Source organism: Cebus imitator, unplaced genomic scaffold, assembly GCF_001604975.1.
Source record: "Cebus imitator isolate Cc_AM_T3 unplaced genomic scaffold, Cebus_imitator-1.0 Scaffold11, whole genome shotgun sequence".
Classification (NCBI taxonomy): domain Eukaryota; kingdom Metazoa; phylum Chordata; class Mammalia; order Primates; family Cebidae; genus Cebus; species Cebus imitator.
The window spans coordinates 11,739,934-11,756,061 of NW_016107326.1; the positions used below are offsets into that span (position 1 = coordinate 11,739,934).

The 16,128-nt window shown below is 35.6% G+C and overlaps 1 protein-coding gene across 2 annotated transcripts in view; it reads left to right on the top strand.

Moving 5' to 3' along the window:
- Positions 1-16,128, top strand: part of ZUP1 (zinc finger containing ubiquitin peptidase 1) — a 29,168-nt gene that overhangs the window by 4,829 nt on the left and 8,211 nt on the right. The window contains exons 3-7 of one of the 2 annotated variants that reach the window (XM_017497347.2): positions 3,373-3,483; positions 5,279-5,397; positions 7,611-7,779; positions 12,524-12,712; positions 12,979-13,144. In XM_017497347.2, the coding sequence (XP_017352836.1) occupies positions 3,373-3,483; positions 5,279-5,397; positions 7,611-7,779; positions 12,524-12,712; positions 12,979-13,144 (754 nt within the window). Of the gene's footprint in view, positions 1-3,372; positions 3,484-5,275; positions 5,398-7,610; positions 7,780-12,523; positions 12,713-12,978; positions 13,145-16,128 lie in introns of both variants that reach the window. The other variant, XM_017497339.2, reaches the window with a different exon arrangement.

Below are 16,128 nucleotides of genomic sequence, written 5' to 3' on the forward strand. Positions count from 1 at the left end.
ATTTTTTGTATTTTTAGTAGAGACGGGGTTTCACCATGTTGACCAGGATGGTCTCGATCTCTTGACCTCGTGATCCACCCGCCGGCCTCCCACAGTGCTGGGATTACAGGCTTGAGCCACCGCGCCTGGCCAGCTTTATTTCTATGTAGGTTATAGTTCTGTTGCTTCTGTAAATTAGATTTTTTCCCTTCTAAGAAACTTTTGCAGTTTTATAGAAAATTAGAAACATCAATTTTTATAGATAAGGTATCTAGTCTTATTAAACTATTACTAATTTTATTTTATTTTATATTTTTTGAGACAAGGTCTCACTGTGTCACCCAAGCTGGAGTTCAGTGGCATGATCATGGCTCACAGCAGCCTGGACCTCCTGGGCTCAAGTGGTTCTACTGCCTCAGCCTCCCAAGGAGCTGGGACTATAGGCCTGTGTCACCACACTGGCTAATTTTTTAAAAATATTTAGTAGAAAGGAGGTCCGGCCCTGTTACATGGACTGATCTTGAACTCCTGTGCTCAAGCAGTCTTTCTTTCCCAGCCTCCCAAAGTGTCAGGATTGCAGGTGTGAGCCACTGTGTCTGGCATAACTGTTACTAATTTTAATAGTTCTATATTAATTTCCTTGAGTATTCTAAGTAGATCATTTTATTATCTGCTAATAATGAAAATTTATGGATTTATGGACTGCTGCAAGGAAAAAAACAAGTGTATTAATGAATAATGCCTGACAATCCTTTGGTGAAACAATGTTTCCTGTAAGTTTCTCAGGAAACCAGTAAACTGGTTAATTATGGTAGTCTTATGAGTCTGAATATTTAGTTTAGTTTAAAAAAGACCTGTTGTCATTAGAAGTACAGAAGTGGAATCGGTAGATAGCTGGATTTAACTAATGTTCAGTTATAGTAAATGGAACAGGTGAATTTGCAGGTGGTTTTAGGAAATGATTATCATATAGGGAAGATGCATGGAATCTAGGCTGGGAAGTAAAGAAAAACATGAGGGTGGTAATGAATGACAAAAAAATAGTGCCTGTGTATTCTATATAGGAGGTTTTAGGTCAAACACTTTTTAGAGTGGTGGAATTAAAAAAAAAAGTGAAGTGGAAGGATAGGTGGTCAGAGGTGATATTTGAATTTGAGATTTCAGAGGTGGTTCACTTATTAGTAATGACAAATTAAGGGTATAATTTTGTCGTTCAGTGGGTAAATTAGGGTGAAGGAAAAGATTGTTAGAAATGAAGGCATAGAACTCTCCCTATGGATACTGAAGTTGCTAAGAATGATCATAGCATAACGGCTAGGAAAAGAAGATTTTGATCCAGGTGCCAAAATTTTTAGTAAATGAAAGGAGGATCTAAGACTTCAGAAAATACTAGGCACTAGGAAAGGTAGGTGATGCTATATCATGGTGACATGAATTATTAGAAAGATGGGGGTTAAAACAGGTTTGACACTGATGAAAGAGAGCAAAGGCGATGGCTCTTCTACTTCTAGGGACCTGAGTTGTAAAAGAAAAATTGCCTCTGTGTTAGGGGGCTATAGGAAAAACGATGTGTCATAAAGCAACCAGATTTTAGTTAAGTCAGGAAGGTGAAGTGAATATTCAGAGAAAGACTATGTGTATAGAGAAGCTGACTGATGACAGACAATATTTCTGGAGGGCGTCTTGGTAGGTATTAGGCGAATAGGAGGGGTAGTAGCTTGGGTCAGATTAGTGAATGTCCTTCGGATATTTAAAGATGGTTAAGACACTGCCACTGAATAATTAGATTAGATTCATTGATAGAACAGTGTTGGTGGTTATGTCAGCCCTAGATGACTCCACTGGATGACGATGGCTAACCTCTGAGGCTTAGTTTAGATTCTGGTGGTAAAAAACGTATATAGGGATATGAGGTGTAGTGTGGTCTAATGTTGAGGAAGGTTGGTAGTCACTTCAGGCTAGAAGGGATTAGAGGGATTGGCTTGCAGTAGAGTGATGATCAATGAGATAAGCAAAGGCCTCCTTGGCCTTGACTCTGGCTGTAAGGCATTTTATGGTACAGAACTGGCTGAAGGACTTGTCTTATATCCTCCAGCATTATTTATGGATAATATATACCATTATTTCTTAGTGCTGCCTTTAGAAATATTTTCTGAGAACTTCTTAATACTTCATTTTTTCTTGAGCTTTGCCATTGAATTTTTTTTTTTTTTTAGTATTTTCATTTTTTTTCCTCTTTCTATTTTTGTTTCATAACTTTCTATCCTGGTTTCAAAGATTCAGTTTCCTCCTTTATTTTAGCATTTTGAACATACTTATTTTACATTTTATTATGGATTACTGTAGCTCCATTTCTTCACAGGTAACTTTTTCAGTTTGCAGCTTTCTGGGCTGTTTTTCTTGGCATTGCAGCTTCCAATGTGCTTAGCAAATCAAATTTAATATTCATCTGTTATGGGAGTTTTTTATGATCCCTTCCCTGTGATGCAATTTGATGGTTCCTTCACCCTGGCTGTTCACAGTCTCTGCTTTCAGACCAGGCCTTACGTATATGGATTGCTCTGTGCTTTTACTCTGTGTATATGCACAATTCTGGGTCCTTCTTCTTGGTCTCATGGAGGTACCACTTCTGTTCTTGGCAAGCTAGACCGGTTGCCTGCAGTGCTGTGTGATGGGTGCAGCTCTTTAATCTGCTGCTCCTGGGTAGACAGTACGACCCTAATTACCAGCTTTATGGTGGATATTTAAGTTCAGCACCTTACCACTCAGTTTGGTGGGTGCTGAGAATTTAGCCCTAAAATCCCATATCCAGACTGGCCCCTACTTACCACTTTGGTTTTCCTTTCTGTTTCTCTTGTTTTGAGTACAGATCTGAGTATTTATTATTACTATTTCCTTTTTTTTGGATTGCTGTGAGAGGTTTGTGTTGTGCTCAGCCTTCTGTCTTGACCCTAGAAGTAGAAAAATAGCTTTTAAATCCACTACAAAGAGCTTTTACTTATATAAGGTTAGTAGGTGGTAGACAGTCTTTGACATGGGGTGAAAAATCTAAAAGTTATAAAAATAAAACCAACTTGGCTGGGCATGGCAGCTCATGCCTATAATCCCAGCACTTTGGGATGCTGAGACGGGAGGATCACTTGAGTCCAGGAATTTGAGACCAGCCTGGACAACATAGTGAGACCGCATCTCTAAAAAAAAGTTAGCTGGGCATGATGGTGCATGCCTTTAGCCCCAGATACTTGGGACGCTGAGATGGGAGGATTGCTGTAGTGAGCAGTGATGGTGCTACTGCACTCCAGCCTGGGCAACAGAGTGAGACCCTATCTCAATAAAAGAAAAGAAAAAATTAAAATTAAAAAATAAAACAACTTAATTATGTCTCTGATACAGACTGTGGTCAACCACTCTATGATTGTCCAATGTGTGGGCTCATATGTACAAATTACCATATTCTTCAGGAACATGTTGACTTGCATTTAGAAGAAAACAGCTTTCAACAAGGTATGTTTATATGTTTAAAGATAAAAATGTAATTTCTACTTTCTAGGACACATCTAATTTTTAGATTTGTGATATGGAAAAATATTTAAAAATACATCTTTTCCTTTAAACATGTTTTATTTACAAGTTGAGGCCATTCTTTAGCAGCTAGAAGTCACCGAATATTGTATTTGGTAAGCAAAAATTGCTAAACTAGAAAACTGCTATATGGCACATAAAATTTTACAAATGAATGTGAACTGTATAACCAAAACATCTTTAAATGCATCTTGAGCTGCTTGCCCAGCTTCTAAATGACTTACTGGTTTTATTGTGATTCTATAAAAGTTTTCTTTTCTCCCCTATGTTTTTTAATAGTGGCATTGAGTAATCATTATGGTGTCTTAGAAGTGGAAAAATCCTATATGAGTTTTAGAAGTCTACTGAATGAAAGTAAAAAGTAGATTCCAAGAGAAACCAATTGTGTTTTACCCTATTTCAGTTTTTTAAGTGTACCTTAAGATAGCTTCTATTAAGGCAGAGGGCTTTAGTGTCCAATATCAATGATCCTAGTACCAGTATCAGTGTTCATGGACAATGTTACTGCTCATTCTGCGTAACCCAAAGATAAGATTACTGGAGCAAAGATGGAAAAGTTCCCTGCTCTGGTGGTTTCTGAATGCCTGGTAATTCTTACTCTTAATTATGATAGGCTTTGTATGGGCACATGCATTATTCTGTAAACCTACAGTGGGTAAGAGAAAAAGATAATGGTCTAAGTAAATCACTGCCTCAGGGGACACTAAACATTGATTATGACTTGTATATCCCCAAGAATAGAAGGGTGACCAAATAGGAAGATGTAACAGCAGTTGAGGACTTTGAAAGGAAAGGAAGAATATTCAGGGATAAAATTAAACCATCAGGTCATGTGGTTAAGGAGACAAGATAGTGATCAGAAGTCACTGACACATGGATCTGGGGGACCCTGAGTAGAGAAGATGCAGGCTGAAATGTTGCAAAGTTTTACTATTTTGGGGCCAAACTGTGATTAACTTATTATCTAACACCTGTACTTTGTAAATATGTATTTTTATGTTCTTTATTAGTTTCTTTTTCTCCCCTACCATTTCTTTGAAACATTAATCTGCCTTAGTTATGTTAACGAGCATCAATGAAGGGTCTTACTTCACCTTTTAAAATTCTGGTTTCCTCAGTAAATAATACTGCCTACTTAATAAGATTGTTCTAAAGAGGAAATGATATAATTAATGAAAAGTGCTTATCACAGCTTAAACACTCAGTGAGGCCAGGCGTAGTGGCTCTCGCCTGAAATCTCAGCACTTTGGGAGGCTGAGGCGGGTGGAACACCCGAGGTCAGGAGTTCGAGACCAGCCTGACCAACATGGCGAAACCCTGTCTCTACTAAAAATAAAAAATTAGCTGGGCGTGGTGGTGGGTACCTGTAATCCCGGCTACTTGGGAGGCTGAGGCAGGAAAATCACTTGAAAAAGGCAGGTGGAGGTGGCAGTGAGCCAAGATTGCACCGTTGCACTCCAGCCTCGGCAATAAAAGCAAAACTCTGTCTCAAAAAAAAAAAAAGCACTCAGTGAATATTAGTTGTCATTTACATGGAGGTTATTTCTTACCAAACCAGTTCTAAGTTTTAATAGATTTGTACTCAGTTACATGGCATCTCAGTAATAAATAAATGGCAAATAATAGCATTTACTCTCTTTTAAAAACATATATTAGATAAGAAATAATATTTGATTGCAACAGTTATTTTATTCTGAACATTAAAAATACCTAGCAGGCATGGATAGAGTCCAGTGTTCTGGTGATCTGCAGTTGGCTCAGCAACTTCAGCAAGAAGAAGACAGAAAGAGATCTGAAGAATCAAGACAAGAAATAGAAGAATTTCAGAAGCTACAGGTATAAAGATTAATAACAATTTTAATATTTTGATTTGGTAGAGTTATTTTTCAAATATCCTTTCAGGACTCCAGTGTATTATTTTGGTCTTTGTTAAAAAAAATTTATTTATATATGTTCATAACAGCCACCATTTATAAATACTCATTCTGGTCAGGCACAGGGGTAATCATATCACATGTAGTATCTCAAAATCTTTACAACAAATTCATGAAGTTATTTAGACCCCCTCCCCCTCCTGTTTTTTTCAGATGAAAAAATAGAGATGGAGAATGGCTAAGTAACTTGATCAGTGTCAGGCAGCTAATTAGTAATAAAGCTTGCATTTAAACCTGTGTAACTTGATGGGACAAATTAGGAAACTGAGACTCAGAATTTAAGTGTTTGTATAGATACTTGGGAGTGAAATTTATACTTAGAATTAATGTCACCTGAGTCTTAAATTATTTTACAGATTGCAATTTCAGGCATTTAGAAAGAACCATTTTAAAGGGAAATGCTTTTTTTGTTTTTAATCATATTTGAGGTTTCATTTATCTAAGGTGGGTGGTATTACCTGTTGGACTAAACTGGCGGCATCTGTTATATTTTTAATGCATTTAAATTTTTAATGTCTGTTTCTCCTTTATCAATCCTAATTTGTAGACCATAGTGTTATTTGTGCTGATAATGCTCATAGATTTTGTTGTTGTTGTTTGTTTGTTTGGCTTTTTGAGACGAAGTTTCGCTCTTGTTGCCCAGGCTGGAATGCAATGGCACAATCTCCGCTCACTGCAACCTCCACCTCCTGGGTTCAAGTGATTCTGCTGCCTCAGCCTCCCGAGTAGCTGGGATTACAGGTGTGCACCACCACGCCCAGCTCATTTTTTTGTATTATGTAGAGACAGGGTTTTACCATGTTGGCCAGGCTGGTCTCAAACTACTGACCTCAGGTGATCTTCCCAGCTTGGCCTCACAAAGTACTGGGATAACAAGCATGAGCCACCGCGCCCAGCCTATTGCTCATAGTTTTTAAGTGTTCTTTTTCTAGTCATAATAGGTTAGTGCATAAACAAAAAAGGCTTGCAATTGAATAGGTTTGAAAGTGTTCGGGTAAACAGGTTTGTATATTTTGGTACTTCTCAAAGCTTTTAATATACTAATGTGCATGTACCTATCACAATTTTCCCAGACTTATATGACCTTTGTCTTTTTTTCTCAGATATCTCACATGGGTATTGTTGCTTAGAATGTGCTTTAGAAGACCTAATGTAGGATTTTTTTTCTCACTGGTGACACACAATAATTGCAAAATAGGAAAGAAAATTGGCTTTTCTTAAGACTTTTATGCCTTTTGTAATTTAGAAGGTGATCAATATAAAAAGTTTCCAATATTTAAGGAGGCTATGTAACTTTGGAGTTTCGCTCTTGTTACCCAGGCTGGAGTGCAATGGCGCGATCTCAGCTCACCGCAACCTCCACCTCCTGGGTTCAGGCAATTCTCCTGCCTCAGCTTCCTGAGTAGCTGGGATTACAGGCACGCGCCACCATGCCCAGCTAATGTTTTGTATTTTTAGTAGAGACGGGGTTTCACCATGTTGACCAGGATGGTCTCGATCTCTTGACCTCGTGATCCACCCACCTTGGCCTCCCAAAGTGCTGGGATTACAGGCTTGAGCCACCACGCCGGGCCAAAAACTTTTTCATAGAAAACTTTTCCATGGAAAACTTTTCCGTAGTTTTATACATACTATTTGAGATTCTCAGTCCAGTGTACAAAACATAGTTCATTTACTTTGTGAAATGACTGACTAAATGAATTATGGATTAAGTAGGGCTTTGAGGACTAGCCTGGGAACCAAATAATAAGGACTGATAAATTTCCTTGAAAAAATCAGCAATGCATTCAGAACTCTTATGCCTTTCCCAATACCTGTGGTAAAAAGATGGGATCCTCTGCCTTCCCTACTACAGAAAAGCAAGTATCTTGCTCCAGAGATTGATTATAAAGAAGTGGTTGCTTATTAAGTCAATAATTGTGTGTGTGTGTGTGTGTGTGTGTGTGTGTGTGTGTGTGTGTTAGTTTTTATAAAAATCTTTTAAGTTAACTTGTATAAAGTCTATAAACCAGAATGTTTCAACATGTTTCCAAATAAATAAAATTATAGTAAATGTCCATCCTCATTGAGGTACAGGGATGTAAAAATTAAGTCATTTGTTTTTATGTTCAATAGAGACAATATGGTTTAGATAATTCTGGAGGATACAAACAACAACAACTACAAAATATGGAGATAGAAGTAAATAGAGGAAGAATGCCTCCATCTGAATTTCATATAAGAAAAGCTGATATGATGGAATCATTAGCTATTGGTATTGATGATGGAAAAACAAAAACTTCCGGTAAGTACGTAAACATCAGAGTCATAGTTTTAATACTGCTTATACCACTGAAGTAATAATCAGAATCATGTTAATTTTTCTTAATTTTCATAATCCATGGTTTATGTAGTTATAGGTGAGACTGTGTACAAGTTTAAAAAAGGTATTTTTTTAAAACTTGTGAATTATTTTTACAGTAAGTAATTCACTTAAAAATTTACTTTTATATTGTGTTACTTGACATTTAAAAAGCTGTGTTCTGCAACCAAAGGATTGAGCTAAGTGTTTGGCACATAGTATGCTGCTACTGCAGGTACGGAGTTACCACGATTACTTCTACACAGGTACCTGGCATGAAATGAAGAAAAGCCTATTCCAGTATTACTAAAGTTTCAAGAGACAATTTATAATTCTTTATGTGTCAGCTTCTCAGATTCAGAATTTAGGAAGCAGGTTAAGAACAGTCACAACGTTTCATTTCCAAATGATGGAGATAGGTTCTGTCAAAAAGAAATGCCTTTAAGTGAATTATATATAAATGTGGACACATCAATAAAATATATCTCTATGAAAAAAAAAAAAAAAGCTGTGTGCTAGACAGTGCTGTCTAAGAGAAATATAATGTGAGCCACATATATAATTTAAAATTTTCTGGATCCACATTAACAAAAGTGAAAAGGAACAGATGAAGCTAATTTTAATAGTTTAAACCAATGTATCTGTGATATTATTGCAACATGTAATCAATATTAAAAACTATTACTGAGACATTTTACATTCTTTGTACATTCTTCGAAATCCATTGTGTATTTTCTACTTTACAGCACAACTCAATTGGGCAGGCACATTTCAAATTCTCAGTGGCTACAAACAGCAAGTGGCTGTTATATTGTTTGTGCATTTTTAGACACTAAGAGCTCCATATACATTGTATCATTTAACTCAGACATCCTCTCCTGTACTGTTAAATATTCCAAATGAGGTCACTGTTACTTAAAGAGGTTATAGTGACTTTGCCAAAGCAAGATTACGCAGCTGGTTGTTCCTAATCAAATCTGCCTTGCCCCACAATACGACTTTTTTTTGACAAGTATTAAATTTTTTTCTTTATGTATTAGTATATTAACAGACTTTTTATGGAAATAGCTTTGTTACTGCCACCCAGATTTTTTGAATCTTAATGTTTTACCATATTTACTTAAAGGTTTTTAAAGCCTCAACACCTTTCATAGGGATTCAAAGGCTTTTATGTACCCCTTCTCTTGATTCTAATTCATTCTAACCACAAGGGAACTATTATCCCGAGTTTGGTATTTATCAATCTCATACATGTTTTAGTACTCTTACCGTGTATGTATATTTCCATAAAGTGTTTTGCATGTGTTTATATATAAATGGGTTACAACATGTATGCTGTAAATTGTTTGCTCAAATATATTGGTTCTTGCAGTTCTACTTCATTCATTTTAGCTGCTGTATAGTATTTCCTTGTATGACTTATAGATAACTTGTTTTCATATTGATAAACATTTAGATTGTTTCCAATTTTCTACTCTTATAATTTATGAACATGTGTCCTTCAGGAGTTTCTCTAGTATTACATCCAGAACTGGAATGCTAAGTTAAAGGACAGGCAGATCTTCAACTTTGTTAAGGTTATTGTAGAATTGTTTTCCAAAGTACTTGTAATCTACCTTCACACCAGTATATTTCACACATTGTATGGTAACACTTTTAAATTTTTGCTATTCAATGGGTTCTAAGATGACACATGTTTTAATTTGCATTTCCTGGATTACTCCTGAGTTACTTTCCTCTTGAATGAGGAAAAATGTTCTTTTTTTTTCTATTGTTTATTGGGTTGTTTGTCTTTCTTACTGATTTGTGGGAGTCCAGTAAGTATTCAGGATACTATTCCTTCGTTAGTTATATGAGATGCAAATATCTTTTTCAGGCCTATGGTTTGTATTTAAATTTTATATATAGTGCCTTTAATTAGACAGAAGTTTTGAATTTGAATATAATCAAAGTTCTTAATGTTTCTATTTATTATTTGTGTCTTAAGTAACTCCTCCATCTTTAAGATCACAAATATATGCCTTTATGTTTTCTTCAAATATTTATATTTTGCATTATTTTTAATCTACCCAGAATTTATTTGTATGTGTATGTTGCTGGAGGGAGGAGAGAGAAGACAGGAATCTGATTATTTTCTCCTTATTTATAACAGTCCTTATAATAAGTACTTATTATGCTTATTTCACTACCGTTTATTGAGTCTATATTTTCTCCACCTATTGTAATACTATATATTATAGATTTTCATATATCCATGAGCCTGTTTCAAAAGGCTGCCTTTATACTTCTTCAGGGGTCTCCATGTAAAAAAGTTCTTGCTATGGCATAGGGCATCCTCCAGATATGTGATATGATTCATTAGGATACAGAAAGAAAATATTAAATATATCTGTAAAAAAGTACACTGCCCTGTAATATAGAAGTGATTGATTTAGTGGCAGATACTTTAATTTTTGTTAATTATGCAAGTGTTAATTGAAGCAGCTGTCATTTAAAGAGTCTTCACTTATATACTGCAATCTTGTTGTAATTTTAACAATAGAATATAATCTAACTGAGGATAAATTTACTGTGGAAAATATCTAAAGAGATTTATGTGCTAAGGAATAAAAAGTACTTTGTTATAAGGAAATTTCCCCCTACAGCAGTTGTATGATGTTGCTAAGACAGTGTGGCATTATTCCATCTGATATGTAATATATATACTAAAATGTACTAGAATGTTTATTACTTTCCTATTTTTTCTGCCCCTCACCCCACCTCATTCTTAAAGGACTGTTGCAAATCTTGATCTCTTCATTCAAATCTATGATATTGAAGTCTACATTTAGCTTTCTTTCCCTGATTCCCTAGGGTACCCATTCATTCCATGCTATAACATTTAGTACTCAGTTATATACTATTTTAATTTTTTTTTTTTCTTGAATTCAAATCTTTATAAGTTCTTTGAAAGTGGTTATAGTGATCAGTATTTCTCCTTTTCATGGTACAGGGCACAGCTATAACTATTGGTTCATTTAATTGTTTTTATTTATTGATCTTTTATTGTCCTTCTTAAAAATTCATTTTCTTATGGGAAACCCTTCATCCAAGCAAAAGGAATTTATTGTCTTTACTGCCACTGCTATGAGAAAGTATGGGGCATATAAATAAGATCTCCCTATCTATAAGCTTCACAGAGTCTGTAGAGTATAATAAGTATACACAAAGAACTGTAGTATTCTACTGTGACTGAATGTGGCTAGTACCTTGGGGACACAAAAAATAAATGCAATGAGTGTTCAGAAAAAGGGTTAGAATCAGAAAAAGAGTCTATGAAGACAGTAGCATGTGAAGAATCTATAATTTTAAAATGTAAGGAGAGTATACTAAAAGCAGGAAAGGGTTGGACTCAGATGTCCCTTGTCCTGACACCTTGTTTTTCCATATTATAGCACTTGTTATAGTTGGGGTCCATGACATTTCAAAGGATAGTACCATATTTATCTTTTTGTCCTTAGCACTTAGGTAGTGCCAGGTGTATAAAAAGTACTTAGTTGGCCAGGTACAGTGGCTCACACCTGTAAACCCAACACTTGGGAGTCCGAGGCGGGCAGATCACGAGGTCAGGAGTTCAAGACCAACCTGGCCAATATGGTGAAACCCTGTCTCTAGTAAAAATACAAAAACTAGCTGGGGATGGTAGTGTGTGCGTGTAGTTCCAGCTACTTGGGAGGCTGAGGCAGGAGAATCGCTTGAACCTGGAGGTGGAGGTTGTAGTGAGCCAAGGTTGCGCTACTGCGCTCCAGCCTGGGTGACAGACTGAGACTCTTGTTGCGAAAAAGAAAAAAAAAAAGTACTTAGCAAATACAGAATTTGAAAATTTAATTTAAAAAGCTGAATTTAAACTCCATGGGTCAAATTATGTTTAACGTGTTCAGTTAGGCCACAGCCAAAATTATGGCAAGAAGAGTGGTGTGAAATAAAGGTAAGTCAGTGGATAGCTTTCTGTGGACTTCATATCACATAGATCAGAACTATCCTAATAAGTTTTATAAGGCTATTAATAAGATTCCTAAACCAATTGTTCTGCCCTTAAGGAAAGTATGGTTTTCTTCCTTCTGTTGTCTCAAACAAATTCATCTCCCCAAATGGCAAAGTGGAATATGCTACTAAAGGGTTGAAATTTAGGATATTGGAGTTTGGGATATGTTTACTATTCATGAATAGTAAATCAAGAGTTTTTAAATGAAAATGTGTATTCTCATGCTTTGATAATTGATTCTGCAAAATAAAATTTTAAATTACAAAAAAATTAAAACTATAGGTAATAGGGAGCTATTAATATTTTTTGATTGAGAGCAAATTGATTAAGACTGAGTAGTCTCTAGCATTCTATACAATAAAATGGACAGACGAGAAGAACAGTCATTCAACAGTTGTAATTTATGTGCTGGTCCCTGCAGATGCAGAAGTGAAAGATGCAAAAAATTTCAATTAACTCTAATAAATAACATGCTAGTGTTAGGAAACTTGGATTGTAGTAACAAGCAAGGACACAAACTAAGGTTATAGCAATAAGAAGGCGAAGAAGATGGAAATGACAGGATTTAGATATGGAAGGTGAAGGAGAGGTTGATATTAAAAATGTATGAGATAGCCATATAAAGTTGATAACAACTGCTTCTAAATCTCTTTTCTACTTTAGGAATTATTGAAGCACTTCATAGGTATTATCAGAATGCTGCCACGGATGTGAGGCAGGTGTGGCTTTCTTCAGTGGTGGATCACTTTCATTCATCTTTAGGCGACAAAGGTTGGGGTTGTGGTTACAGAAATTTCCAAATGCTACTTTCATCATTATTACAAAATGATGCTTATAATGATTGCTTAAAAGGTATGTGAAATCTAGTACTCTGAACGCCTCATCTGATAAAATATGTATGATATTGAATGATATAGCACACATAATTAATCGCTTTAACAGTTAGTGGATATTTATATCGGAAACCTGAATTCTGATTAGAGGAAGAGAAAATGATAGATGTCAGAAATAACTGTCTTAAAAACTGTAAAGTTTCCCTAGTACATGATACACTGCCAAATTATATTATTCAGTACTTTATTAACAGTCATGTAACATGTTTGCTTTTATAATTTTAGGTATGTCGATTCCTTGCATTCCAAAAATTCAATCCATGATTGAAGATGCATGGAAGGAAGGTTTTGATCCTCAGGGGGCCTCTCAACTTAATAACAGGTTACAGGGAACAAAGGCCTGGATTGGAGCATGTGAAATATATATACTCCTGACCTCCCTAAGGGTAAAGTATGTACCTTAAAACCTAATTAAATGTTATTACCATATCTGGGAGTTTTGTTTTTTAAAATTTTATTTTTTATCAAAGAGATAGTTTTAAAATAAAATTAAGTAGCACTGAATTAAGTAGCAATGAAAACCAGCAACCTGTTCCCAATCGTATGCTCTTTTCTACCCTCAAGTCCTGTCTCTGAGGGGCAACTGTCACTTCCATTGTTTTTAAATGGTGTGCTTTCATAGCTGTTTCTTGGTCTATAGGTTTTAGATATTGTCTGTTTTAATATCTTCTACCTGTTTACCTTCAATCCTTCTAATATGATTAAATCTGTTTTTATTAAAATCAGAGTTTACATCATTTTATAAAGTCAGACTTTATTACACGATTGTGTAAATATTGTTCATTGCTGATTTTGTTTGCTAAAATCAATAAAATTTTTTCTGGAGTTAATAATTGTGTTTCTTTTTCTCTTTTACTATAATACTTGACTGCATCATGGCCTCAAGTTTTTGCACTCTATTACACCTATCATGTAATCTGAGGCTCTCCTTACTCCCAAACACATCCTTCTTGGAGCATTCTGGCTTCTTTGCCTCCATCTGGACTTTTTGCCTTCTAGATCTACAGCTATTATCATGTAGCATTTCTTCACTGTTTTTTTGTGTTAGGACCTGGATTTTTATTTGATTTCATGTCTGTCTCTCTTTTTAGATTACTACTCCCTTTTGCTCAAGCACTTCTTTCATTAGTTTTCTGAGAAAGGGTGCCTAGTGTTATTACTTAAATGATAGTTTGAATGGCTATATTATTCTTAATTCTAAAATCATTTTCACATCAAATTAAGTTTCCAGCCTACTGACATCTAGCGATGAATATTACTATTGAGATGGTAAGATGTGATCTGATTCTCATTTTTAAAATGTGTAACCTATTTATTTTCTATGGAGGTTTTTCCAATCTTCTCTTAGTCCATCATAATTTCACAATATTATGAATTTCACCGTGGGATGTAGGCTTTGATTCATTGTGTTCGGCAATTGTTTTTCTCTTTGAACCTGGAACTGTGAATTGTGTAAGATCTTAGTTAGTTCTATCTAGGATAGTTAAAGAGCTTGAACTTTGAGTGAAACTGCCTAACTTGATTCTAGCTTTCCTGCTTACCAGCTGAATGAATGAACTTGTCTGTACCTATTTCTACCATGGAAAAAAGAAGGTATTAATAGTAGACAATTAAATGGGATAATAAAGTGCTTAGAACTGTGACTGGCACACAGCATGACTTTGGAGGTTAACTGTTATTGTTTGGTAATTATAATCTCTTTGTTTTCTTTGTGGAACTATTGATAGTTGGCCACTGAACTTCTCTTTTTTTTTTGAGAGAGAGTTTTTGCTATGTTGTCCAGGCTGGAGTACAATGGCACAATCTTGGCTCATAGCAACCTCCAACTTGCTGGATTCAAGCGATTCTCCTGCCTCAGCCTGCTGAGTAGCTGAGATTACAGGCGCCTGCCACCAAGCCCAGATAATTTTTGTATTTTTAGTGGAGATGAGGTTTCACCATGTTGACCAGACTGGTATTGAAATCTTGACCTCAGGTGATCCACCCACCTCGGCCTCCCAAAATGCTGGGATTACAGGCCTGAGCCGCCACCACCCCCAGCCTGAACTTCTTTACCTTCTAAGTTTATCATGTCCTTTTTTAAAAATCTTTGCTTTTTGTTTTATTTTCTAGATTTACTCAACTTTATCTCCCAACTACTCTATTGAAATTTTTATTTTAACTATTATTTAATTTTAAGGAATAATTTCATAGCATCATTTTCTTTATGGTTACAAAATTTTTTCCAATGTTTTCTTTCTGTTGCCTGCATTTTTCTGTTTGTTCCATATTAATTTATTTTCATGTCTGTTTATTTTAGTCTCTTCTATTTTGAAGGCTTTCTTTTAACTTTTGGAAATCCTTAATTGTCCATTCAGAGAGTGAAGAATGAAACATTAAAAAGCTGATTAGAAGTGCTGTAGGATTGCACAGAGCTTGCAGATTAACAGACCTAATTAAAAGTCTTAGGTGGAAGGTGGAAGGCTACTACTTGGTTGGCGAACTCTCACATATCATTACATAGAGAAATCTTTTCTCAGAAGTTATCCAGAGAAGAGTTTTTTTACTGTCCCGCCTAGAGTTCCTGCAATAGTGGAGGGGAGAATTGAGGTGTGATTTGCCTTTGAAGCAAACTTTGAATTAATCTCATATTTTTAGCTCTCTTGTGAGCTCTCTTCCTGTCTGTCCCCATTCTCTTTGTCCTTGGGTGTTTAAATCATTATTTCCTTCAGTATTATGTCATTGGGCTAAGAGGAAACAGACATAGATGTCTGTGATCATGTTTAATGGAACATCTGCCTTTATAAAGCTTTATGGCTCTGTATTTCCTTTTATGTTTGTTTCTAAGTTATTTAAACAGTATATCACATTGTTTTTACCACATTAATTGAGTAGATTCAGAGGTAAAACTATTTCATTTATAAAGAAAAACTAACACTGCGTGTGTGCGTAATAACTTCCTTGAATTATTTAAATTTAAAGAACTATTTTAATGCCCTCTAAATTTATTTCTGCTTTTCTTTTTCTTTTTGCCAATCTATTCACACTTTCAGATTGTTATACTCTGTCATGTTCTGAGTTTAAAAGTAATTTTTTCTTCTTTTTTTTTGAGACAGAATCTGTCTCCAGTCTGTCACCCAGACTAGAGTGCAATGGTGTGATCTTGGCTTGCAACCCCTGCCTCCCAGGCTTAAGTGATTCTCATGTCTCAGCCTCCTCAGTAGCTGGGATTACAGGCACATGCCACCACACATGGTTAATTTTTTATTTTATTTTATTTTTATTTTATTTTATTTTTTTGAGATGGAGTTTCGCTCTTGTTACCCAGGCTGGAGTGCAATGGCGCGATCTCGGCTCACCGCAACCTCCGCCTCCTGGGTTCAGGCAATTCTCCTG